Source organism: Pongo abelii, chromosome 6 (assembly GCF_028885655.2).
Source record: "Pongo abelii isolate AG06213 chromosome 6, NHGRI_mPonAbe1-v2.0_pri, whole genome shotgun sequence".
NCBI lineage: Eukaryota > Metazoa > Chordata > Mammalia > Primates > Hominidae > Pongo > Pongo abelii.
This window is the reverse complement of record NC_071991.2, coordinates 69,790,523-69,816,295: the sequence shown is the minus strand read 5'-3', so window position 1 is coordinate 69,816,295 and position 25,773 is coordinate 69,790,523. Positions and strand designations below refer to the sequence as shown.

At 36.2% G+C, this 25,773-nt stretch overlaps 1 protein-coding gene across 1 annotated transcript in view; it reads right to left on the bottom strand.

Moving 5' to 3' along the window:
• The window catches only part of AGMO (alkylglycerol monooxygenase), a 371,459-nt gene that overhangs the window by 188,123 nt on the left and 157,563 nt on the right, over nt 1-25,773 (bottom strand). The window contains exons 6-10 of the mRNA XM_024250091.2: nt 14,247-14,313; nt 10,955-11,020; nt 10,786-10,865; nt 6,954-7,088; nt 5,020-5,136 (exon numbers count right to left, since the gene is read on the bottom strand). Coding sequence (XP_024105859.1) covers nt 5,020-5,136; nt 6,954-7,088; nt 10,786-10,865; nt 10,955-11,020; nt 14,247-14,313 — 465 coding nt within the window. The remainder of the gene's footprint in view (nt 1-5,019; nt 5,137-6,953; nt 7,089-10,785; nt 10,866-10,954; nt 11,021-14,246; nt 14,314-25,773) is intronic.

Below are 25,773 nucleotides of genomic sequence, written 5' to 3'. Positions count from 1 at the left end.
AAAAAGAATAAAATACCTAGGGATACAGATAACCAGGGAGGTGAAAGATCTCTAAGGAGAGCTACAAAACACTACTCAAAGAAATCGGATATTGACACAAACAAATGGAAAACCATTCCATGCTCATGGATAGCAAGATTCAATATCATTTAAATGACCATATTGCCCAAAGCAATTTATAGAATCAATGCTATGCTTATTAAACATTCTTCACAGAACTAGACAAACATTGTCATTCTTCACAGAACTAGAAAAAACTACTTTAAAATGCACATGGAACCAAAAAAAGAGCCCGAACAGCCAAGACAATCCTAAGTAAAAAGAACAAAGCTGGAGACATAACATTATCCAACTTTAAACTACACTACAGGTCTACAGTAACCAAAGCAGCATGGTACTGGCACAAAAACAGTCACATAGACCAGTGGAACAGAACAGAGAACTCAGAAATAATACTGCACAACTACAACTATCTTATCTTCAACAAACGACAAAAACAAGCAATGGGGAAAGGATTCCCTATTCAATAAATGGTGCTGGGATAACTGCCTAGCCATATGCAGAAGATTCAAACTGGACCCCTCCCTTACTGCACATACAAAAATTAACTCAGGATAGATTAAAGACTTAAATGTAAAACCTAAAACTATAAAAACCCTGTAAGACAACCTAGGCAATACCATTCAGGGCACAGACAAAAACAAAGATTTCATGATTTGTTGCAAAAACAATTGCAACAAAACCAAAAATTAACAAATGGGATCTAATTAAACTGAAGAGCTTCTGCAAAGCAAAAGGAACTATCAACAGAGTAAACAAACAACCTACAGAATGGGAGAAAAGTTTTGCAAACTATGCATCCAACAAAGGTATAATATCAAGCATCTATAGGAACTTAAACACATTTACAAGAAAAAGACAAGCAATCCCATAAAAAAGTGGGTAAAGAACATGAACCCGTCAAAAGAAGACATATATGCAGGCCACAATCATATGAAAAACGAAGTTCAACATTACTGACTGTTAGAGAAATGCAAATCAAAACCACAATGGGGTACCATCTCCCACCGGTCAGACTGGCTATTATTAAAAAGTCAAAAAATAACATGCTGGTGAGCTTGTGGAGATAAAGGAATGCTTATACACTGTTGGGAATGTAAATTAGTTCAATCATTGTGGAAGACAGTGTGGAATTCCTCAAAGACATAAAGACAGGAATACTATTCCACCCAGCAATCCCATTACTAGGTATACACACAAGGGAATATAAATCATTCTGTTATAAAGTTAAATGCATGCATATGTACATTGAAACACTATTCACAATATCAAAGACATGGAATCAACCTAAATGCCCATCAATGATAGACTGGATAAAGAAAATTAGGTAAGTATACACCATGGAATACTATGCAGACACCAAAAAGAATGAGATCATGTCCTTTGCAGGGACATGGATGGAGCTGGAGGCCATTATCCTTAGCAAACTAACACAGGAACAGAAAACCAAATACTGCATAGTCTCACTTATAAGTGGGAGCTAAATGATGAGAACACATGGACACATGAGAGAGGAACAACACATACTGGGGCCTATTGGAGGGTGGAGGGTGGGAGGAGGAAGAGGATCATTTTACTATTGGGTACTAGGTTTAATACCTAGGTGATAAAATTATCCATACAACAAACCCCTCATAACACAAGTTTACCTATGTAACAAAACTGCACATGTACCCCCGAACTTAAAAGTTTAAAAAAATTAAGATGGCTTTTCTCAATACATTATTCAATAATCTCTGTAACAACTTTCTGAAAATCTATTTAGCAGGACACATTGCATACACTATTGGATGCCCAGCCAAAATATATCTCCCATTTCTTTTGTACTAATACTGTGCTGATTTTGTTCAGGTATATACGAGAATGTGCTCAGGGAGAAGTGAGTACCACTGTAACCTGAGGGCAAGAATTATACTTGGCATAATTCACTCATGGTTAATTCATGACCTGATGTTAGTTATTGGTTTAGTGTGGGCATGTCCTGAAAAATGAGGCATGAAAGGAAGTTTGCTCAGAAAAAATGTGTCTTGGTGTGTGTTTTCCTTCTTAAATAAAATGAAATAAAATTAACAAGATGCTCTACAAGTATTGAACTTGCTCTACAAGTATTGAATCTGCTGTAAGGGGAGAGTGACTGGAGTTATTGCAATTATTTTATGATGACAAAATCCAAAGGAATTAGAGAAGCCCTATTAGAAGCGCTGCATGTTTGAACTGCTGAAGTAATCAATCCTGGAAACACCTGCCATATTCCAGACAAATTTAATTGAATATTCTGTTTTTTTAAGAGCAGAAGACACCTAATGGACACTCCTACCATAGATATCTTAATTAAAATGTTATACTACAGGCATGTTTATATGTCACTAGGTGTTTACAAATGATTAAACACTTTTTTTGAAAACAAGTTCAAATCACATATTTGTGTGATAACATCATTATGTTATATAGATCTAACATTTGTTATTTTTGCCTACTTGAGCCTATTTGCCTTTTTCTATCACCTCTATTTTTTTTTTCAAGCCACTCTGTTCTTCATAGACCATGAGGATCCTGTGTAGTTGACCCTGCCCTCCCATTCGTAGGCTGAGTACATAATCTAGGACCACATACATAGATTCGTTCACTAATGTACAGATAAACCAAGCCACAACATCAGGCTCAATTTGGGTATTTTCACTTGTGGGGTTCTTTGCATGGCAGTATTTTACCTAGAGCAAGTTGGTAGCCATCTTGCCACCATGAAGGGTCACAGTTTATAGAAGAATTTGCACTAAGAAAAGCATAGCTGCAGGAAGGAAAGAAGATTCCTGATGACATTATTTGCCCTCTTGGATCTAGCACTGTCTAAAGAAGCAATAGTCCCAAACTTTTCAGTTACGTTAAAAAAAAATCCACTCCGCGTTGAATTTCTGCCATATACAATTAAAAAAAAGTCCCACCTAACACTCCTGTCTAAAAGTCCTGCTCAGGACCTATTTCAAGAAGCCTCCTTTCCTTATAATTAACTATATAAATCATACGGAATATACAGAACTGTTACAGTGGCATCATCAAACTTAGATTATTACACTGGTACCTAATTAATTAAAATAATTCCATAGGTCTTACATTGAAATTATTGATAATCCTAGATTAGATTCATTTTTCAGCATATATTATTTATTAATTTCTTTTACTTATGGAGTTTTTAACTAGATAGACTGATGCTTATCAATAATACACATTGTTTGAAAATGATTTATTATTCTCTGTATTCACTGAATGTTAATCCTATCTTTATTCATTTAAGTTTTTTTCCTGGATTGTTCTATTTTTCTTTTTAGGCTTTTTCACAGTTCTTCATATCTGAAGATAACATCTCTTCCACGTTTTTAACGTTTTTAATCTGTTTATCTATTGACTTTAGCACTGTGTAATGGGATGATTAATTTAGTCCATCGATTTTTTTGTTTGAGACTGTCTCACTCTGTCCCCCAAGCTGGAGTGCAGTGGCGCGATCTCTGCTCGCTGCAAGCTCTGCCTCCCAGGTTCACGTCATTCTCCTGCCTCAGCCTCCTGAATAGCTGGGACTATAGGGCCCGCCACCATGCCTGGCTACTTTTTTTGTATTTTTTTAGTAGAGACGTGGTTTCACCATATTAGCCAGGATGGTCTCGATCTCCTGACCTCGTGATCCGCCCCGCCTTGGCCTCCCAAAGTGCTGGGATTACAGGCGTGAGCCACCATGCCCGGCCTCAATTTAGTCCATCTTTTTAATGCACTAGTTTAAGCTGCTATGTAAGTCATTGAGTGTTGCATGCTAGTTATCATATTTTTATATTTTAAAAGTTTATTTTAATTACTTTAAAAATGACAGCTAGGACAACTATCAGAATATATGTACAGTTGCCTCACTGGATTCATATATTGTCAACACTTAACTCCTTAGGTGTCTTTCAATTTTTGCTAGCTGTTCTATGCATTTTAAGAATTATATTTTTGTATATTTTATCCATCAATTTTAAGTGTCCTATACACCTTGAAGAACAGAGTTATCTTAACCACCACTTTGCTACACCTGTTTCTTTCCAATATAACTATTATTCATAGAGTTACCATGTAACCTTCAACATTCCTGATTCACTGAGGTTTTTCATGGGGTGCATATTTTATTGGTAACAAAGAATAAAAACAGCATTTTTTTAAACTCACCTTGTGATTCTATTTTTTACTTCACCTACTTACAATTTAGTTACCTTACTGCTTTCATGTACCTTTTTGAGCTATTGTAAATTTTTAATGAAGAATATAATACAAATAAATCTATAAAACAAAACAAAATACCTTTTTTTTGGCAATTTACAGCATATTTTTATATACCTTATGTTATTTTTGCTCTTTCCAAAACCTAGGTAGTATGAGTACTCTTTTGTGGCCAAAAAAATGATCCCCAAAGTGGCGATATCCCTGAACTAAATCCTGGTCTAGTGCTCTTCTATTTACACCAGACAAACTGGAATATTCTGAATGTTTCAGAAATGTCAAACTAAAAGAATTAAACTCTACACTGAAAACCCTTTAAAGTAATTCTGTCAGGGAATTCTCTAAATGAAGGTAAGTATGTTGAAACTGATGAAAAGTATGCTTTCCCACACATTTAATTCTGACTTCTGAAGTATTTTTATTGTAATTATTATAAAATTGGTTTATGGCAAGTAATTTCTTATTTATCACACAGATTAACAGCATACCACTTGGTGAACATTCTACACAGAAGCATTTTGGATAGAATTAATTCATTTACATTTAGTAGTCCAGAAGATTTGTTTTACCTATTTAAATGTGAGACATGGCCAAAATTACAGCAGACAACTACAGAGAAGAATATATGACAGCCTTAATATGGGGAGCTTATTTTCATTTTCAAACAAAGTAACAGATAATGTTCTCACACTATTTAAAATGGATATTACTTACAGCTGTATCTGCAAAGGTCTCTTCATAAAATGCTAACATCAGAGCAAACTGTACAACTGTATATATCTTTAATAGCTGAGATGAAGATGATGAGAAGGGAATTTCTTTGCCAGTGACCTAGGTAGACAAGAACCATTTCCTTTATATTGCTCCAGACTTATTTTTCTTACTGAAATTCACACTAAGAGATATTTGAAAAAAGTATCTATTTTTTTTTAAAAAAAAGACAATTTTTAAAAATAGAAAAACAGAAACATGTCTAAGTTAGGAGACTTTTTTTCTCATTTTGAAAGCATTACAATTATGATGTAGTCTGCCTTAAATAGCAGCATAAGAACTAATTCAGCAATATGGGCAAATAATAAAGAGAGCCAAAATGCATGGGATGGATCTTCCCTATTTGATAATATGTCCACGATCATATCTGCTGGCAAAAGCAAAGTAAAAGAAAAAACAGAAGGTGCCAGATGCGGTGGCTCACGCCTGTAATCCCAGCATTTTCGGAGGCCGAGGCGGGCGGATCATTTGAGGTCAAGAGTTCGTGACCAGCCTGGCCAACATGGTGAAACCCCATCTCTACCAGTAATACAAAAGTTAGCTGGGCATGGTGGCACACACCTGTAATCCCAGCTACTCAGGAGGCTGAGGCAGAAGAACCGCTTGAACCCGGTAGGCAGAGGTTGCAGTGAGCCAGGACTGCATGACCGCACTCCAACCTGGGCGACAGTCCCAAAAAAAAGAAAAAGAAGGTGATCTTGGCAGTGTAGGTAATCACGCTTCAAAGAAAAATACTGTTTTATTGGAAACAACTTTTCTAGTTATTTATTGGAAACTTTGGAAAAGTTGTTTCCAATAGACTACATTTCTACTCTAGCATTTGAGTTTCCCCAAAATGCTACACATCTATTTTTTTAATGCAGACTCCAGCACTCATATAACTTTAAAATACTGTATTCACTTTGAGTTATCTATTGACAAAATGAAAAATAATAAATCGATCATAGCAAACAGCTTTTTGGAGTTGAAATATAAAAATTATTTCATTTATATCAAGTTGGTGGATTGTTGCACAATGAATTGTGAACATAAACAAAAGTGTCTGGGAAACTTATTCCTAGCGGCTTTGGTAATTGAATGAGAAAATGTCATTATTTAGGATTTTTTTCAAAATAACAGTATTTAAATAAAACATCTTATTTTATTTCCTTGAAACATCACAGGCTAACTTTTGTACACATAGTATCACCCTTGAAATTAAGAGTAGTTTACTCTTCCTATTGTTTCTGCATTATTATACATTTATTTAATAAGAAATCACAACTTATATTCTAAATGATTAAAAAGAAACTTCTCTTTCTTCCCCAGAAGAGTAATTTTGGGTTAAAACTGAATTTTTCATTTGGGTTCTGCTGTTTTAAAGATCTTTTTTATTTTTGGTTTTCAATGTGGTTTCTGCATTTAATTCTTCTACTCCACTATAAAATGAATATATAGTTATGGTTTGACCCAAAATCCACACTGTCTTAATGTGACTTTAGATACATCTGTTCTGGGTGCCTCAGTTTTTCATGAGTGGAGTTAAGTTTAGACTGGCTTATTCCTAAGGTTCCCTCCATCTCTAGTGTTCTAGGACTCTGTGTCTGAGCCGCATGTACACAAAGGCAGGCGTTAAAGTCAATATGAAAACCAGCCTCTGTAGCACTGCTCCACAATCTGTGCTCCTAGGTAAAAGGCAGTGTTCACCTGGGAGAAGGCACTCCTGTAACTGGCACATAGTTAGTGGATACTCATTAAGTTATGCACCACAGGACTGCATCTGACTGGGGGAACATCTTTTTACAGATTTGCATGAAAACAGCATATGTACAGGCTGGCTGTAGACCTGACAATATGAGACAATCTTCACCATCTCCAATTCTGTGAGCTCTATTTACCTCTGGAATTTCTTCACTTAGACCAAGTCTTGGTTTACCTGGACCCCATCCTGGTCCTTTAAATATGACAGAAAACTTATTGAAGAATCCAGGTGTGGCCCAGAATGTAGTCCATATGGAAAATAAGTGATGGAACTAGAAAGAATAAAAAAAGAGCTTATTTCACATAAGATAAATAGGAAAGATTAAATACCAAAAATTATGTATATTATTTTATTGTTTGAGGTAATTTACATATTTGAAACGTTATGCCTGATTAGAGCAACCAGAATTAATGTGTAATTGCATTCCATGCTGTAATCTATTCTATGCACTGTGTACCATTAAGTGCGTTGTTGTCAATATTTCTAAAGTTCAATAAAATTATAATTTTGAAATGTAAAAACAGGGCAATTGTTTAGACAATCAGCAAAGTAGAAAAAAATGAGTTAAGAGGCTTTGCTTCCAATGGAATTAACTAGCACCCTGTGCACTCAATATCCCTCCCTAATGACACCTTTTCTGTCTTTTTTTTTTTTCCCCCAAGACAAGAGTCTCGCTCTGTTGCCCAGGCTGGAGTGCAATGGAGCGACTTTGGCTCACTGCAACCTCTGCCTCCTGGGTTCAAGTGATTCTCTTGCCTCAGCCTCCTGAGTAGCTGGGATTACAGGCGCCTGCCACCATGCCAGGCTAATTTTTGTAGTTTTCGTGGGAACGGCGTTTCACCATGTTGGCCAGGCTGGTTTTGAACTCCTGACCTCATGATCCACCCGCCTCAGCCTCCCAAAGTGTTGGGATTACAGGCCTGAGCCACCATGCCCTGCCAATGACACCTTTTCTAAGTGTTGCTCAGTGGATACAAAAGTTGAACATGATAACATATAAAGATTACATATCTGTGTAAAAACTTAAAATATAAATCTCTTTTTACTATATTGTGTTACAAACAACATATGTTCATAAAATTACTCTAAGTAGTTTGTGATACTAGACTTCTGAGTATTAAATAGTCTATATTCTGTAATTAGAGATAGAACAGTTTGCTAACTGAGGCAAAAGTTCCCCTTGAGTCTCACAGCAGGAATCCACATTCTTTAAATATCATGCATTTGACATGTATAGAAGTTAAAAGTGTGCCCCCATGTGATAAATGTTCAATAAATGTTCGCTGTTTATGACATACATAGGATCATAATGCACCAGGAAACTAAAAAGACTCCTAGGGATTGAGCATCAGCTATAGACTCTAGGGATGAGTTCTATGATAATTACAGAAATAAATTAACGGAGAAAAGTTTTGGCTTTATCAGAATTTGTGATTTTGCTAGTTTTCAATGAGTTGAACCATTAAGATTATAAAAAATAACTTAAAATTGCTTAAAATATCACAATAAGGCATCTGAAACAATTCAGAAATAATTTAGAACATAACCATTTATGCCTAGTGTTCCATTACTGGAACCCTAAGAATGTAGGAGTTATTTATATCCTACCGCTCAAGTTCATCGCCAAGCTCTAATTGGAAAAATTCAAAAAATTGCAACCTCAGGCATAAATGGGTTAATGGAATAGATCTGAGGAATAGGTAGATGTTAGGTGGAAGCTTCGCCTGGGGCTTTGCAATAACATAGAAAACTAATGTGCGTAGAAGTTATAATGTACGTTAATATACTTAATTTGTTTTGTAATTTTAGAAACTGAGTACAGTTTTGTTTCTATCATTCTGGACACAAGCCATGAGAAATACATGGTAATGTTTTAAAATACAATATCGTTTTTCACTTATTTATTTCCCAATGCTCTGAAAATGTGTGATGCCAAAGGAGGGCAAGGTGAATGATTTATGCCTAATAATAGGGAAAACAAACAAAACTCTGTGTCTGTTGGAAGCCATCCTAAGTTGCTTTGATGCCTCTGCAGAATAGGTGAGAAATTTACCTGTATATAAAAGAATGGAGGTAAAAACAAGTGAATGTTTTTGTTAAGTTCAAGTATTCCTAATTATCACAACTTGCCGGCTTGACATTTCTGACAATATAAGTGAACGTGTGAAAGACTAAACCTTAGACCCACTTGTGACAATTACTATGCTGAAGGAAATGTGAGGGGAAAGACCTGGAGAATTGAACCTAACACAGTTTCAGCAGCTGTTCATAAATACCTGTGATTTTCTGACCATCGTTCCTCTTAAAATACTAATCATCCCACTATGTGTGCAGCTCTTATTGTATTTAATATTCACTTTCTCATTCTGTCTCCATTATAAACACCCTTTTCCTCAGCAAGACTGTACACTCCCAAAGCCTTGCTTCTGAAAGAAATCACCCATCAACTGGCAGCACTGGCATCATATAGGGGCTTGTTTAGAAACACAGGAGGATCTTGGACCAGACCACAGAACTACTGAACACAATCTGCATTTTAGTAGGATCCTCTGATTCACATGCACATTAAGTTTGCAAAGCTCTGCCCATAGAGGATAGAGATGAAGGTAGTCTATCTCTTTTTTAATGACTGCAATAAGGAGACAACTCCTATATGAAGAAAAAGGAGCTTTCAATGTACTATTTCTCAATTGGTTTTATTTACACAAAGCTTATTATTAAGGATCCAAAATAGTTGCTTATATTCTCCTGAGGTGTATCACATTCTTAGTAAGTTTCATCAAGATAGAGACCCAGAGAGAAATGCAACATAGTTGAGAAGGAGAGAGATAACCACCTTTCTTCTTTTGGTGTACGAGGAGATAAAAATGCCTTTCACTGAACAACTGAAGGCAATTTGTTATGGCCTTTTATGTAAAGAGGCAGCACACTGTATAGGTTAAACTGAGTTGAGCAAATCTTGGGCTTAGCTTTCAATCCACCTTGGTTAAGTTTACAGCTAACAAGTTTTCTAACTTTGGGTCAATTATTTAAATTCTGGGAATCTTGGTTTCCTCCATCAGAAAATGGGAATGAAAAGAGCCACTACTTTATAAGGTTTTAGTAATAGCTACATTAAATATTTTTCTGCTGTGCTGTTAGCAGTGCACATAGTAGAAGCTCAATAGATGTCAACAATTTTGTTATTTCAACTTTCAGTGAAACTCAAAGTAGTCTGGAAAAGCTGACCCAACATAAGCCAGTAATTTCCTCACTTACCGAATGTTGTAACCAGTCCCCTGTACAGAGCTGTCATTGACCGATCCCTTCAGCTTTTCAAGTATTCTTATCTTTTTCTCATTTATGAGTGCCTAACCCCAGGAGTATTTGTGGTGGTTTGACTCTGACGGATCAGAGCTTCACAGACATTCCTGATTTCTCTAGTGCCAACCATCGAGACCAATGAAAAACCAGTACCACATGTCTAACAGAAAACTGGTCCAGTCCGACAAGTCTTAGCAAGTGAGGTAATGCACAGACTTAACCAATCTGTAATAGTTCCTGACACTTGGGTCCAAGAACAGTAACACAAAGGCCTCACGTTGAATTTCTAACCAGAGTCATGCACCCTGGAAGCAAATATTTTTCTTACTGTGGGATCAGCCTTAATTATACATGTTACTATTGCTCCTACTGAATACATGAATATATTTCAGGTCCATTCTGAGAAAGGATATGTTTAGAAGCCACTTTATTTTTCATTCTAGGCCAGAGACATATTTGAAAATTAGTTGTTTTAAAACGTATTTTGCCTGATTTGATTCAAACTTTTGCTTGTGTAACAGAGTTATTTGTAAATTTTTTAATAGTTAAAAATTTTTTTCAGGTTAGTGTAATATACTTTCACTTTTCAACAGCTGGTTTTTCCCTTAACTATAAGATTTATGAAATGATATAAATGAAGAAAGAATAAAAAACAAGTATGTTACCTGCACTTTGATTGGTTCAAAGGTATTAATGGGATGTGTTAAGCCATATACAACTTTTTCATTTTCTGCTTCAAATGTCCCTGGAAGATAAATATTAAGGACATGAGATTTGGCTTCCTGTAAAGTGAAGGAGCTGATTTAATTTTTTATTTTAATACATTTTACTTACCAAAAATTCTATCCCAAATAATAAGAACACCAGCATAATTTTTGTCTATGCAATAACGATTTCTGCCTATGAGACAAAATATTAGAAAATTTTTTTTTCAGAAAAATAGTTATGCTTTTTGAGATACTTCCATCTTGTTTTTAGAATATATTCATAAAATTCAGATTTAAACAGGGTTATAATTTCCCTGGGAATGTCTTCTCATTTACAACATCAGATTTTATTCTCTAATAATGGAATTTTTATTTTTATTTTTCAATTAATTATACTAAAACGGGGAAGTGTTTTCTTAACGCTATATGTATGCTTTCTTGTCACAGTTTTTCAGTATAAAAATGGAATAAATGTAAATAATTTTTTCAGAATAAAAATTAAGAATTAAATGATACCAAAAATTATAAATGATAAAATAAGGAAACAATGTATGTAAATGTGTCTTTATTTTAAATTTTTTATGGGATGTCTATCCTTTTTAACTGCATCTGTTTCAGGAAGGAAATTTTCTACTTACAGTGAGACCTGACTAGTTTTTTAAGATCATAAAAGCCATAGTAAAAAATAAACTACCCTTAACCTTTTCAAAACTCCTATCATATATATTTTTCCTGCTGCTAAATAATTATAATGGAAATAGCTGGTCATTATTTTTTAATACTTTTTTATAAAACTTTAGTAGACATGATGATATCCACATGACTGTAAATCTAAAGAAAAAGAATAATTAATTAACCAAGGCACTACCCCAAGAAACTCAACTATTCTGTGTTCCCATTCCTTTGCATGGTTTCCATGCATGCAACCACACATTTGAATGCACAGATGCAAGGAAAAATCTCCCATAGTGTAAAAGTAGAGAGAGATTGGCTGAACAGATGCAGACACCATTGCTATATACATGGTTTAAATAATGGTTCTGAATTAGTTGGGAAGCATTTTGCCCCTTAAGGAACATTTGGCAATTTCTGGAGACATTATTAGTAGCCACACCTGGGAGGGGATCATAATGACATCTAATGGGTGGGGGCCAGTGACCTTGCTAAATTTCCGACAGTGCACAGAACATCCTCCAGAACAAAGAAGTATCTGTCCCAAAATGTCAATAGTGCTGACGCTGGGAAACCCTGATATAAGCAGGCGTGGGCATGGGAAAATGAAGTCAGAGGAAGTAGCAACTGTTTCATTTTGTAATGTGGACTTGTTCTTCTCGACTTCCTATATTTTTTATTTTTTAATTTAATTTTTTTTTTTGAGACAGTCTCACTCTGTTGTCCAGGCTGGAGTGCAGTGGTGCCATCTCGGCTCACTGCAAGCTCTGCTTCCCAGGTTCACGCCATTCTCCTGCCTCAGCCTCCCACGTAGCTGGGACCGCAGGTGCCCGCCACCAAACCCGGCTAATTTTTTTGTTTTTTTTTTTTTTAGTAGAGACGGGGTTTCACCATGCTAGCCAGGATGGTGTCTATCTCCTGACCTCGTGATCCGCCTGCCTCGGCCTCCCAAAGTGTTGGGATTACAGGCGTGAGTCAACGCGCCCGGCCCTATTTCCTTGTACATGGAAGGAACTGCAAGTGTATAATCCCCTTGACCTCTCCAGTCCCCAATTAGAGATACTTCTTGACTTATGGAGGGATTATGTCCCGCTAAACCATCTAAACTAAAAAACATTAAAAGTCAAAAATGCTTTTAGGCTGGGTACAGTGACTCAGGCCTGTAATCCCAGCACTTTGGGAGGCCAAGGCAGGAGGATCACGAGGTCAGGAGTTCGAAACCAGCCTGACCAACATGGTGAAACTCCATCTCTACTAAAAATACAAAAATTAGCCAGGCGTGGTGGCTGGCACCTGTAATCCAAGTTACTTGGGAGGCTGCAGCAGAAGAATCACTTGAACCCGGGAGGCGGAGGTTGCAGTGAGCCCAGATCATGCCACTGCACTCCAGCCTGGGCAACAGAATGAGACTCCGTCTCTTTAAAAAAAAAAAAAAAAAAAAAAAAAAAAAAAAAAAAAAAAAAAAGCTTTTAAATACACCTTATCTACTGAACATCATAGCTTCGCCTAGCCTGCCTTAAATGCGCTCAAAGCACTTACATCAGCCTGCAGTCCTAGACAAAAATCATCTAATACAAAGCCTATTTCATAAGAAAGTGTTGAGTATCTCACATGGTTTATGGAATACAGTACCGAAAAGTAAAAAACAGACCAGCTATATGGGTTCTCAAAGTATGGTTTCTACTGAACATGGATCACATTTGCATCATTGTGAAAGTCGAAGAATTAGAAGTCGAACCATCATAAATCAAGGACTTTGTCCTCCCTGGAACTGGAGAATGACTGTTGAGTTTGGAAGAGGAAACCGCCTGTGCCCTCTGATCTGGCCTCTCTCCCTGTGGAAGCCTGTGCTTCTACTCGGCTCCCTGCCATAAAGATAGGGACCTGCCCTTCTTGGGAAGGCAGGGCTTCAGGGATTCAGGGTTGCAGAGGAATACTGGAAACTTATAAAAACAGAACAATAGCATTTATTTATGTACTTATTTTACTGGCTTCCTTCTCTCAGTATTGTGAGATTTATTCATGCCGTTGCATGTAGCAATGGTTTGGGCATTTTCATTGTTATATCCTTCTCCATTACATGTATAATATAGAATTTATTCTACTGCTGAAAAACATTTGAATTATTTCAATTTTTTTCTATCACAAATAATGATGATATGCACATTGCTATGTAGGGCTTGGGGTACACAATATAAACATTTTTGTTGTTACTTAAGTTGGTGTCTTTAAACCTTAGGCACTCGCCACTTGGGATTTTCTCGTCAGCGAAACGCAGCTTATACTGAGATTGTTCAAGGCCTTAGGCAGGAAGGTGAAGTGGTGTTTACTGGGCTCTCCTTAAATCAAACCAGTTTTCAAGACCACTAACTCTCTGACTATAGGTAGGAATGACCTTCAGCACTGGGTCCAGGAGTAGCCTTTGACAGAATCCTTTAAAACATAAAATGTGTATTTCCTCAGCTGGTTAACTCATTTTCTACTACAGTGGAGCTAAGATTTAGGTAGAAAGAAAAATCCAAAAGTCAGATAGATAAATCTCCCTACCCCACCCTACCCCACCCCACCAGTTCATACTTTGGAGATGAGGCTTGTACCAAAGAAGATAAAAAAGAAAAAACTATATTTATTTGTAAAATATGTGCTGACTATATTGGGAAATTCTGATTAAATGAAGTTAAGGAAAATAATAATGCAATTTTTAAATAAATGAAGAAGAAAAGAGAGAAAAAATAGAACTTCCTTACCATGATGAACCCTATGATGGCTAGGAGTATTAAGAATCAGTTCCAAAGGACCAAGGTTATTGATGACCTGTTTAAAACAGAAAGAATATTTATACATACAGTTATCATTAAATGCGTATTAGTATATAAATACTCACATTAGAAACCTCACATAAATTAAGAGATATTGCAAGTTTCAGGGTTGGTATCAGAGAGTGAAAAAAGTTTCTCTGAAATCTGGACTTCATACAAAGACAATAGTAATCTCAAAACTCTATTCTGAGAGGTGGCATGGTGAGTATGGTGTCATGGTTAAGAGCTAGACGACTTTCAGTTCAGCTCCAAGAACCTCCACTTACTACTGTGAGATCCTGGGGAAATGACTAGGTTTTCATATCTCAATTTTCTCATCTTTAAAATGGAAATAGTAACATATCTACATAATAATGTTGTTCTGAGGATTATGAATGTTACTGTATTACACACCACTATCACCAAGGCACACTTCCCTTAGATTTCATGTTGCATTATAGTTTTTGCCTTCCAACTATAGCTTTATTTACAGGAGCAGGGTATAACTAGGAGAGTGAAAACAACTTGGGTTGTTTCCTGGAGTTGTTTCACCCTGTAAATCAGCCATGCAGCAACGACTTACTATTGCATCAGTAATCTACTGCATTAGGGTGATCCTACTTATTCAAATAGAATCCTAAATTATCTCTTACTTTTAGAGGCATCGTCTACCATTACTTCTTAGAGGCACAATTCAAAGTCAAATATGTAAAAGGGCCTTTTTTCACAATTGAAGTTACTTCAATATCTAATGCCTAATTCTCACATTTCTTAGTAAGAATCCCCTAGTTCTGAGTCTATAAATTTTAAAAAATCATAGAAACCAGGTAGGTGTCATGAAAAAAGTACAGCAGCCCAGATGTAAGACATTTGGTATGTTATATGAATAATATTGGACAATTTGAGATCTTCCACCAACCATGGCAGGTACCAAGATATTTTACTTTTCTTTATTCACAATCTAAACTGATTTGTTAGAGCCTACCAACGACAAAATCAATACATTGTCATGATATTTTAAGACATGACTCTCTTTTAGGGTTAGCTTCCGTTTGGAGGACATATGAGGAATAAAGAAATGAGTTAAATGATGCGAAAGGGCAAAATAGTCACTGACAATTATGACATTGATATGAATTTGGTAAGTCAGTGTCACGGGAAGGAATAGAGATGGAACTGCTTAAGATAAAAAAATTTAAGATACATAACTAAGGTGTGCACTTTTAGATATTAATTTGAACAAACCTAACATAAAAGACATTTTATACGCAATAAAAAATTTATTATTTTCCCTGGGAGTTATAATAGCATTGTCATTTTCTTAGAAAATGCATTTGTTTAGCGTTGTATAACTGAAATATACACGACAGCTGATACAGATTATGCTACGAAATATTTTGGCAATGAAAAAACAAAGAAAAAAGGACAACTGACGCAAATGAATCAAAATCTTGAGTTTTGAAACAAAATGATGGAGATATATAAATCTATTGTTATTCTAATTTTATGAACGTTTGAAAAAATGTAAGTTAAAAATTTAAACAGAACAAACTGCTAGTAACGTCCATAAATCCTCACTATAATCCAATTGAAAATAATAAATTGCCTAAGTCTCAGACATATCTCTAATTCAAAATTCTTCAGCAGCGTTTGTTTTTCTGACAATCTCTGGCATTAAAACACCCAATCCACAGTTGCTCAATAAATGTGAATAGGTGGGGTGACCATATCCTCAGCTTGTGGCATCACATACCCTCTTGAAATGGAAGCTGTGGCAATGTTGCCACAAGTCAGTGCGGATCCTCCTCTGGGACAGGAGCCATCATCATCATCTCCCTATCAGGCACATTGTTTACCCACCTGAAAGAGTTCTTCTCTCTCCCTGTTACCCAGCTGCTACGGGACTTCTACTTTCCATTTCAGAACGAACAGAGTATTTGCATGCAAAAGACTGTATACCTTGTTTTATATGTCAATTTAGCCCTCCCCGTCCAGAATTGGTGGGTTCTTGGCCTCCCTGACTTCAAGAATGAAGCCCTGCGGACTCTCGCGGTGAGTGCTAGAGTTCTTACGGGGACCTCGTCCGGAGTTGTTCCTTCAAATGTGTCTGCAGTTTCTTCCTCCAGGTGGGCTCCTGGTCTCGCTGACTTCAGGAGTACAGCTGCACATCTTCGTAGTAAGTGTTACAGTTCATAAAAGTGGCTCGTCCTGAGCTTCCATGGTTCAGTAATCTTGCTAGAGTTTGAGGAGTGAAGCTGCACACCTTTCCCGTGAGCATTACAGCTCATAAACGCGGCAAGGACCCAAAGAACGAGCAGCAGCAGTACATATACTGCAAATAGGAAAAGAACAAACCTCCTACAACCCGGAAGAGCACTTCAACAAGTTGCTGCTGTTTGCCTGGGTCGCCTGCTTTTATTTCCTTATCCGGCCCACCCCCACCCCCCCCCACATCCTGCTGATTGGTCCATTTTACAGAGAGCTGATTGGTCCATTTTACAGAGAGCTGATTGGTCCATCTTACAGGGAGCTCATTGGTCCGTTTTACAAAGAGCTGATTGGTCCATTTTGATAGTGTGCTGAGTGGTGCGCTTACAAACCTTCAGCTAGATACAGAGTGCTGATTAGTGCGTTTGCAATCCTTTAGCTAGACAGAAAAGTTCTCCAAGTCCCCCCACCTGATTAGCTAGCGACTGAGCGCTAATTGGTGCATTTACAAACCTTTAGCTAGACATAGAGTGCTGACTGGTGCGTTTACAATCCTTTAGCTACACAGAAAAGTTCTCCAAGTCCCCACCGGTCCCAGAAGCCCAGCTGGCTTCACCTCTCACTGGCACCCGCCGGGGAACTTTGCGGCACCTATCCTGGGCACTCCCGCAGCCCAGAGGGAGCTCTGCCAGACAACCAAGAGGAAAAGAGGGGAAGCGAGAAAGAGACGGAGACCCGCCATCGTGGCCTACGATCCCGCGAAGAGGGAACGGCGGTCGGCGCATGGGACCCAGACGCTGATCAAGCCCAGCAGGCGCCGGCTGGCCGCGCCCAGTGCGCGGTCCACCCAACCCGCACCCACTCGGAACCCGCGCCGACCCGCGAGCGCCTCGCGCAGCCACGGCTCTCGCACCTCTCTCTCCCTCCACACCTCCCCGCAAGCAGAGGGAGCCGGCTTCGGCCTCGGCCAGCCCCACAGAGGGGCCCCCACAGCGCAGCGGCGGGCTGAAGGGCTCCTAGAGCGCGGCCAGAGCAAACGCCGAGGCCAAGAAGGCGCCGAGAAGGAGCAAGGGCTGCTAGCACGTTGTTACCTCTCACTACCTACCTTCCTTTCCTCCTTCCTTCTTTCTTCATTCCTTCTTTTTCTCCCCACCTCTCCCTCTTTGTCTTTCTCTTTCTTTTTTCTAATCTGGGGTGCTATCCACTATTTTTAAAGTTATTTCCATGAGAGATATATTTTGACCGCCAAACAGCAGAACTTTTGATTAATTCATACAATGGAGCTCATTTATACACCAAACATTATCTGTATTTTTAATTTCAGGAGTTTAAAATACTGTGAATATATAGCTCTTATAAGAGAATACATTCCTATGAAGTAAAGCACACACTGTTAATAACCAGGAATTGGGAAGAAGGTACAGATAAATAACCCTGTATTTTGTTGGACTACATTGCTTTCCACTTGGTGAAAAACTATTTGTTAAGAAAAATGGTGAAGAATAGAGAACAAGAAAGTGGGGATCCTCAGCAGTCAGGACATTGAAATCTGTTGCTTTGGTTGGGCTTTGTACCTATGACAGAGAACCAGATGGGAAAGGAGAAAACCATTTTACCCTTGTTTGTCTCTTTGGTGCCTAACATGTGTTACAAAAACAAACAACAAATGTAGGTGGAGAGGACTACACTGACCAGCTTCTGCTCCCCAGATGCATTTCTGATCCTAGGCCCTGGCGTGTGTGCAGCCAGATGTAAAGCCACACAAATGGTGAGTGCATGCAGATGATTGGAGCCTTGGCTGAGTGCACTGTTTTTTTTAATGTCAAGCTCTTTATTGCAGTGAAAATCTTTTGCTCCTGCAGGCTAAAGCACAGTGATATCAATATTGAAAGTTCGTTTTTTAAAAAATAGTTAAAAGCCAAGTACAACACGGTCAACCACAGATAAATTTCCTGGTAGTGCCTATGAGTACCTTGGAGCTGGAGAAGACCACCTCTGAGTGAGAGATGATTCATCATTCTGACAGCCCAGTCAGAACCTCTCATGTAAAAAACCCTTCCAATTCAAAGTCATGGAGAATTCGTTAATATTTAGTAAGGGTAGAGCATAACGACTTAATTATCGCCTATTTTTGCAAATTCAGGCATTTGGCAATTCGACGACGTCTAGCTTTGAATCACTTCCTGAAAATATGTTACTCTGGGAATAATTGTAGCAATTCTCATTTTTAGAAGTTATTTGTTTGTATTAATTTTTTAGACATAGATGGGTTTATTTAAATTATCAAATTTTAGGACATACAGAGGGCTTCAATATAACATAGTCCAATGCTTCGTTATTTTAAAAAAACCCATAAAACTGAAGCTCAGAGAGGTTAAACTACTAGTTTAAGTTTAATCAGCTTGGAATAAGCTCTAAAGCGTTTCCGATTTCAGCTCATGAATCTTTCTACTTATCTATCATATTGTTTTTAAGACATACAGCAATTTTCCATTGAATAAAAATAATTTAAGCTTTTAGAACTTTAATAGAAAACGATAATTAATTCCTTTTGTATTTCATATTAGTTAAAATGATGCCAGGTATTTATAAAGATCCCAGGGATTTCAGCGTCTAAACCTCCCCATATGGTATTTTAGGGATTTTTGCTGCTCCTTTGGTCTCTGAAGCAATGCTCTAAATATTGTATTCTGTAAGTTGTTTTTTCTCGGTCTTATAACGTGAGAACTATGGATGCCTAGAAGGGCCGTGAAGGGATTCAGAAAGTCAGGAGAACCCTGAAGTTTTAGGTGAAATTTTATAAATAAATTTGCACCTATGGTATTTTTCTGGGGAGAAATTCTAGAATTTCTATTATATACTGAAAAGGAAACATGAGTTCGTAAAGCTTTAAGAGCCAATGTCCTAAACAGAGTTGACTACGTTATTTCCTTTGCCTTTCTTAGTTATATTGTGTTGTCAGTTTACAGATCAGTAAAACCTGAGTGCTAATTTCTCACCCAAACTTCACAGAAACTTAAAACATTTTGGGGGGCACATTTCTTAAAATTGTTAAATTTTTCAGACTATTTCTTAAGCTATTTTATTTGTATAGTAACAAATTATAAATATATAAATAATACAAATAACAATTTTGTAACAGTAAGCTCCATGATGATTCACTTTCATTCAACAAAAATGCTCTGGACAATTTGTTGGAATGATCACAAACTCATTTCTTCCTCTCCAATCTCTGGTGAAAGTGGGGAAGAAGAGTTAAATATAAAAGCAAGAGAAGAGGGAGCCATGAGACCGTCATTATGTCATTTCCCCTGACCAAAAATAAAATGAAACCAAATAAAAAGACTCCTTGTAATGAACCAAACAATGTCCAAAACTTTCAGAGTCCAAAGCTGTTCACATTCTTTCTGGATAGTGATTTCTAATGTTCTCTTTCTTCTCCGTCTAAGACCTTAACCTTCTATCTTAACTTTTGGAATCCTGCTTTATCTTCAAGACCAATTCTCCAAGCACTCTTCTTGATTTTTCCAATGAGAGTTTTGTTTTCCTTTCTCTGAATGCATATTGAGAGATCATTAATTGTCATGTCTTCCAGTTCTGTGTGCTAGCTACTTGTTTTCATTTCTCATACTATATTGCAAGTTTCATGAGGATAAAAATTGTGCCTTACCGTTCTCTGTGTCTCTCAGGTCACATACAACATTGCTTGCACATCGTGATTGTTTGACGATAGTATATTCAATAGATAAATCCCCCTTACTCCTCTCATACTCATTTCTTTATAGCAGCGGTTCTCAAATTGGGGTGATTATCACCCCCCCAGGCAATTTTGGCAATGTTTGGAGATAATTTCAGTTGTCATAACTGGGGAAAGTGCTACTGGCATCTAGTGAGCAGTGGTGGGTTTAGTGCTGTTAAACATTCCACAATGAATAGGACACGTCCCCACAGTAAGAATTATCTGGTACAAAATGTCAGTAGTGCTGAAGTTGAAGAATTCTGCTTTGTGGGTATGAGTGTCTTTCTGTGCTCCAGACCTTTACTGTTTAGGAGGAAAACACTGTACAATTTCTGTGTTCTAATCTGGGAGTTGGTGAGAGGGATGTCGTAGAGAGTGAGTGTGGTGGTCATTACCGGGACCAAAGGCAAAGCATGAGTCTGGAGCTCTTGGAGTTTGAAGCCAGGAATGAAAGTCCAAGCATGATCTATGATCAAGTGAGTTGGGCAAGTTAAGATAAAAAGCTAAAATGAAGGAGCCAAAACAAACAAACAAATAAAGAAAACAAAGAAAATCACAGAGCAAGGAACTGTAAAACTGGATAATGAGGTGATTAAATTCTGGTGATCATTGGCAAGTGAATACCATAAATTATTTTTATATTATCTGAGTTCAGTTTTATGAGAGCTTCAGTTTCAAATGAAAGCAGCCAGAGATGGAAAAGTAATTATGAAATTTCTTTTGAGAATCCTTATGACCTGCCCTACCCTGCACTAACACAGTAAGTTGAATAATGTAGAGACCTAAAAGGTTAATGAAACTCCCATTGTATCTAGGTGACCAGTCTGAAATAATTTTCCTATCGAAATTGATAACCTATGTACATGTGATAAATTAATTAAACACTTACTCTGATCACAATTTTTTTCATGATACAATTTTCAGAAGTTTTCTCACTACCTTACATTACCTAAAAAATATAATTCTGTGTCTTGTGTCTTTCCCATTTAAATTGAAAAATACTTTAGAGTTGAATTCTACAAAGCATCAAAATAAATATTCTAAATAAATGTCCTGTCTGAAATTATTTTTTATACAATTAACTTATTTCATTCTATATAATTCATAATTATTTCTCTTGATTCCTTTGATTGGCAAACATTGACTAGTTAGATTTTTGTGGCTTGGTCAAAAGTAGAGATGCAATTAACTGGTGATTTTAGTTAGAGAACAAGACTTCATCAAAAATATTCAGTTTGTTCAAAACAAATTATTTTGTTTGTTTGAATTGCTTGGAAATTTGCCTCCTCTTACCTCATTCTGACTATTGAGGTTGGAGAAGAGACTTCCTAAATATTGGGAATGTCACATAATACTTCTATTATTCAATTTTTACATCTGCAAATGGATACTAAAATACTAGAATATGTTATTGAAAAGTCATAGGAATATTTATAACCACTTACTTTTCAGAAAGAAGGCATGCATCTATGGTTAATTGTAAAGTTCATCCCAAATAAAAGATGCTTACAAATATTTATGATTCTTGTCTGAGAGGGAAAAATCATAACAGGGAAAATATATCCTAAAAAGCGTGTGTTTTACAGAACCCTCTTTATAAACATGCATGTGCAAAATGATATGCTAAATGCTGAGGAATGACTGGGTTTGGGTGAAGTGAAATGAAATCTCATAGTAGAATAAATGTCTGCATTTAGATGAGCATAGGTTAGAGTGACAACATTGACTATAACTAGTCAAGACTTTTCGTTACAGCATCATGCATGAATGATGTTCCAGCAGAGCCCAGACCACTGTGGGTCTCCTTTTTCACTGCCGCCAGTATTGAAGGGAAATACTAAGCCAGCCTCTCATACATTTATTATCTGATATGAAAATCTTTGTCATGTTGGATTCAGTGAGAAAGGCATGCTTAAAATGAAGTTTGAAAATGACAATTTTTAAAGATTAATTTTCAGGTAAATTAGTGATTATTCAGTGTAAGCCAAGTCTAAAATTAAATGAACTAATTTGTACGCCATAATGACTTGGCTTTTTCCTGGCCAATTTTCTTCTCCCACACCTCACTTCTGTTCCTCCTCCTCCTCTTTTATTTTTTTTCTCTCTCTTTTTCTCTCTCTTCTTCTTCTCTTTTTGTTCATTTATTCTTTCATCTATCTATCTGTATCCATCTATCTTGTCTATCTAAACGTGTGTGTGCATATGTACAAAAATTTATTTGGAAAGATATTTATTCACTGTAGGCTCATGCATACTTATCTAAAAAGTGTCTAGTAATAAATATTTCTGTGCTCCTTCAATAAGATATTCCCATATTTATTCTCATTGGCAGATGGAAAACCTGAAGGGCACAAATATTATGTATTATAGTCATATATTTAACCTTATTAAATATATTTATCACATATACTAAATATTAAATATATATTCAAATGCTGAACAATTACTGTTTTAAGTACCAAACTACCAATAAGGGTTTTCTATCAACACTAGCAATAATCTGTTTCAGAGCATTAAAACCTGTATTTATAAATTCTTATCAAAATCTCTTACTCAAAGCTATTTGCATAACAAGAGAGCAAGAAGTCTCTTGTCAGCCAGTTCATTTATTCTGCAAATATTTATTGAGTTTCTAGGGACTTCACTAGGTTTTAAAAGTAAAAAGAAATGAGGTAATACACAAGCATTGCCTGAAGGAAATTTACTCCAATGGACCCTTCAATGGAAAGTTTAAACTATATCAGAAAAAAAAAGATTTTACAAACAAGTTACCTTTTCCACATAATTTTGTTTTCTTTTGGGACTGATGAAAAAAATCACTCATTTTTCTTTCTTTTTCAATTACTATTTCACAGTAGAGATATTTGAATTTATAATCAATTTGAACTTATAATTGGCACAAGCATTGTCTAATAAGCAAAATGAGTTCCCTTTCCAAGTCTCAAGTTGAAAACTACTTTTAGTGTAGATGTGTGCTTTTATTTAGTTTCCTGTAGTGCAGCTTTGCAAATACTCTCATTGGTTATTTCTGAAGAGAATTTAGATTATTTATTTTTTCTTGCTCATAAATTTCTTCAACTGATTATACAGAAATTGAAAGAATCTGTATGGGTTTCATTTATTCTCTGGTTATTTATTGAGTACAAGGTACTGCAGTAAGATCTTTCTAGAGGTCATAGAGTGGAACAATGGAAATTACATTTTAATGTCTACTAATTTATCTATTTATTAACTTAAAGGTAGAATAAATGACAACGTCAGCATTTATTGTTTGAATATACATAAAAATATGCTTTTATACTATCAATAAAATCTACAGCAATTCTCATTTAAAGTTTTAGAAAAAGAATAAAATCCATGAACACTATAAGTCAACATATTAAAATCGTTTCTTGTTCTGAATTAGTTGATCTTTAAACACTTATTGTTTTACTTGTTACAAGCTTAATCAACCTGAACGTTTATGGATACATTTATCTTATAGAGCATCTGGTGATGAAATGTAAAAATAAAATCTTAATTACTTCTTCCACTATTTCTGCTGTGTTAATTCAAGACAACCACACAAGTATTTAGACAGATGGTAGTGGCAGCCATATTAGCCCCTGATTTATCTGCAGGGAAGGAAGAGAAAGCAGAACTCTTAGGATATGTGCTTGTCTGCCTAGTCACACTTTGAAATGCTAGACAAATGCTGATTTATTCACGGCCAAATGTTTTCCTGTTTGATTAGGCAGTTTTCTACTTCAGTATGCATGTAATATGGAGGTAGCTGAATTTCCACACTAAGGAGTGAAAAAACAATATTTATAGTTCGGAAATAAAACAATCTGGAGGAATCAGGACTGTTGGGATCATAAAGAGCTTCATAGGGAGTAAATTTCTGATGAATCCATACCACAGGGATAGAGTTAAAGGCTTAGTTTTAATGAAGAATGGGACTAGGTTATGTTTATACAATAAACAAAAGTTTTAAAGGACTGCGTTTATAATAAATTATCTTGAAGGCTGATTCTTGTCACTTATGGTTACATTATTCCTTAAACAAAAAGACAAGAGCAGGACAAGCTAGCATTTTATTTGAATTTGCTTCAGCATATCTTTTGAATAACACTTTTGGTTTCTACTTGGAAAAATGAACACAAATAACTGTTAAACAAGTTCCCTCAAAGGAGAATAAGTTATTCTGTTATTTTTAAACAACACGGAGTAAATTTACAGAAGAAAGACTGGAAACATTTATAGGTTTAACCATCTCAAACTTCATTCTTATATAACATCATTTTATATTTACAGGCGTAGGCATCCAGTGATAAATGGAAACATGCTAGTATGAGTAATAGTAACATTATTTGAAAAGAAGGTAACTGAAAAACTGAAAGGTTAAGCAATCCATGTCCAAAACTCCAATCCACAGTCTTATGGTACAAGCTCCGTACTTTTGACTCTTTCTAAAACTCACTGTATTGTGACTGCCATTATGATCAAATTCCTAATTTCAGATGTGACTTCTACTGATTAGTCAACAAACATTAATTGATTGCCAACCATGTGCCTGACATCATCTGAGCATTAGATACTTTAGTAAACAAAGCAAATACGAATCTACATTTTAGCTTCCATTCTCGAATGTTAGATCTCTTTGTCATCCATTATAAACTTTTATCTGTTAAAAAATATTTTCAGATACTAATATTTTAAAGTCAAATATTATATAATACATTCTCAAACACTAGATTAGAATCTATAAGGACTTACACGTCTTAAGTTCATTTGCCCTGTCATTTCCATTTTCATAGCTTCCTGCTAAGGACAAGCTATCTTACTAAAGCATATCCCCTCCCTTGTCCTCTTAGGGATTAAAAAATATATATTATTAATACATCCATTCTGACTCAGGTCTTTCCTATGAGTACATTCTTCTTGTCACTTTCTCTCCTGCCAATAAACAAACATATTATAGACAATCTACTTAACACAATCAGTGCATTCATTCATTAAAAAGATGTTTGCTGGTGGTGATCTAAGTTTTACACACTGGGAAAACAAAAATTAATACAACGTAGTTATTATCCTCAAGAAGTTTACTGTCAGCATCTGCGTTCATGATGCTCAAAATTTATTCCATTCACATTCAGTCTAATGCTTGTTCAAAATGCAAATCCCTACCTTCACTCACAAGAGATTTATTTTACGTGGTTCTTGGAAGGGAGCAATCATTCTGTATCTTGATAAGCACTCACATTATTCTGATGCATGCAGGTGACCCTACCCTTGCTTCAATTCTAGTTCGGACTTTATGAACCAATTCCAAAATGTAGTCATTTGGCTTTTTCAAAATAAGTACTATTTATTGAAAACATATTATGTTCCAAACCATGAGCTTTACATTTTTTATTTCATTAATCCACATAACACTCTTATGGGTGAGTATGATTACTGTTACTTAACAGATTTGGAAGCAAGGTCAGAGAGTCTAAATAAGTTTAGCAAATAGTCATATTCATTCATTCATTCAAAAAACAGTCT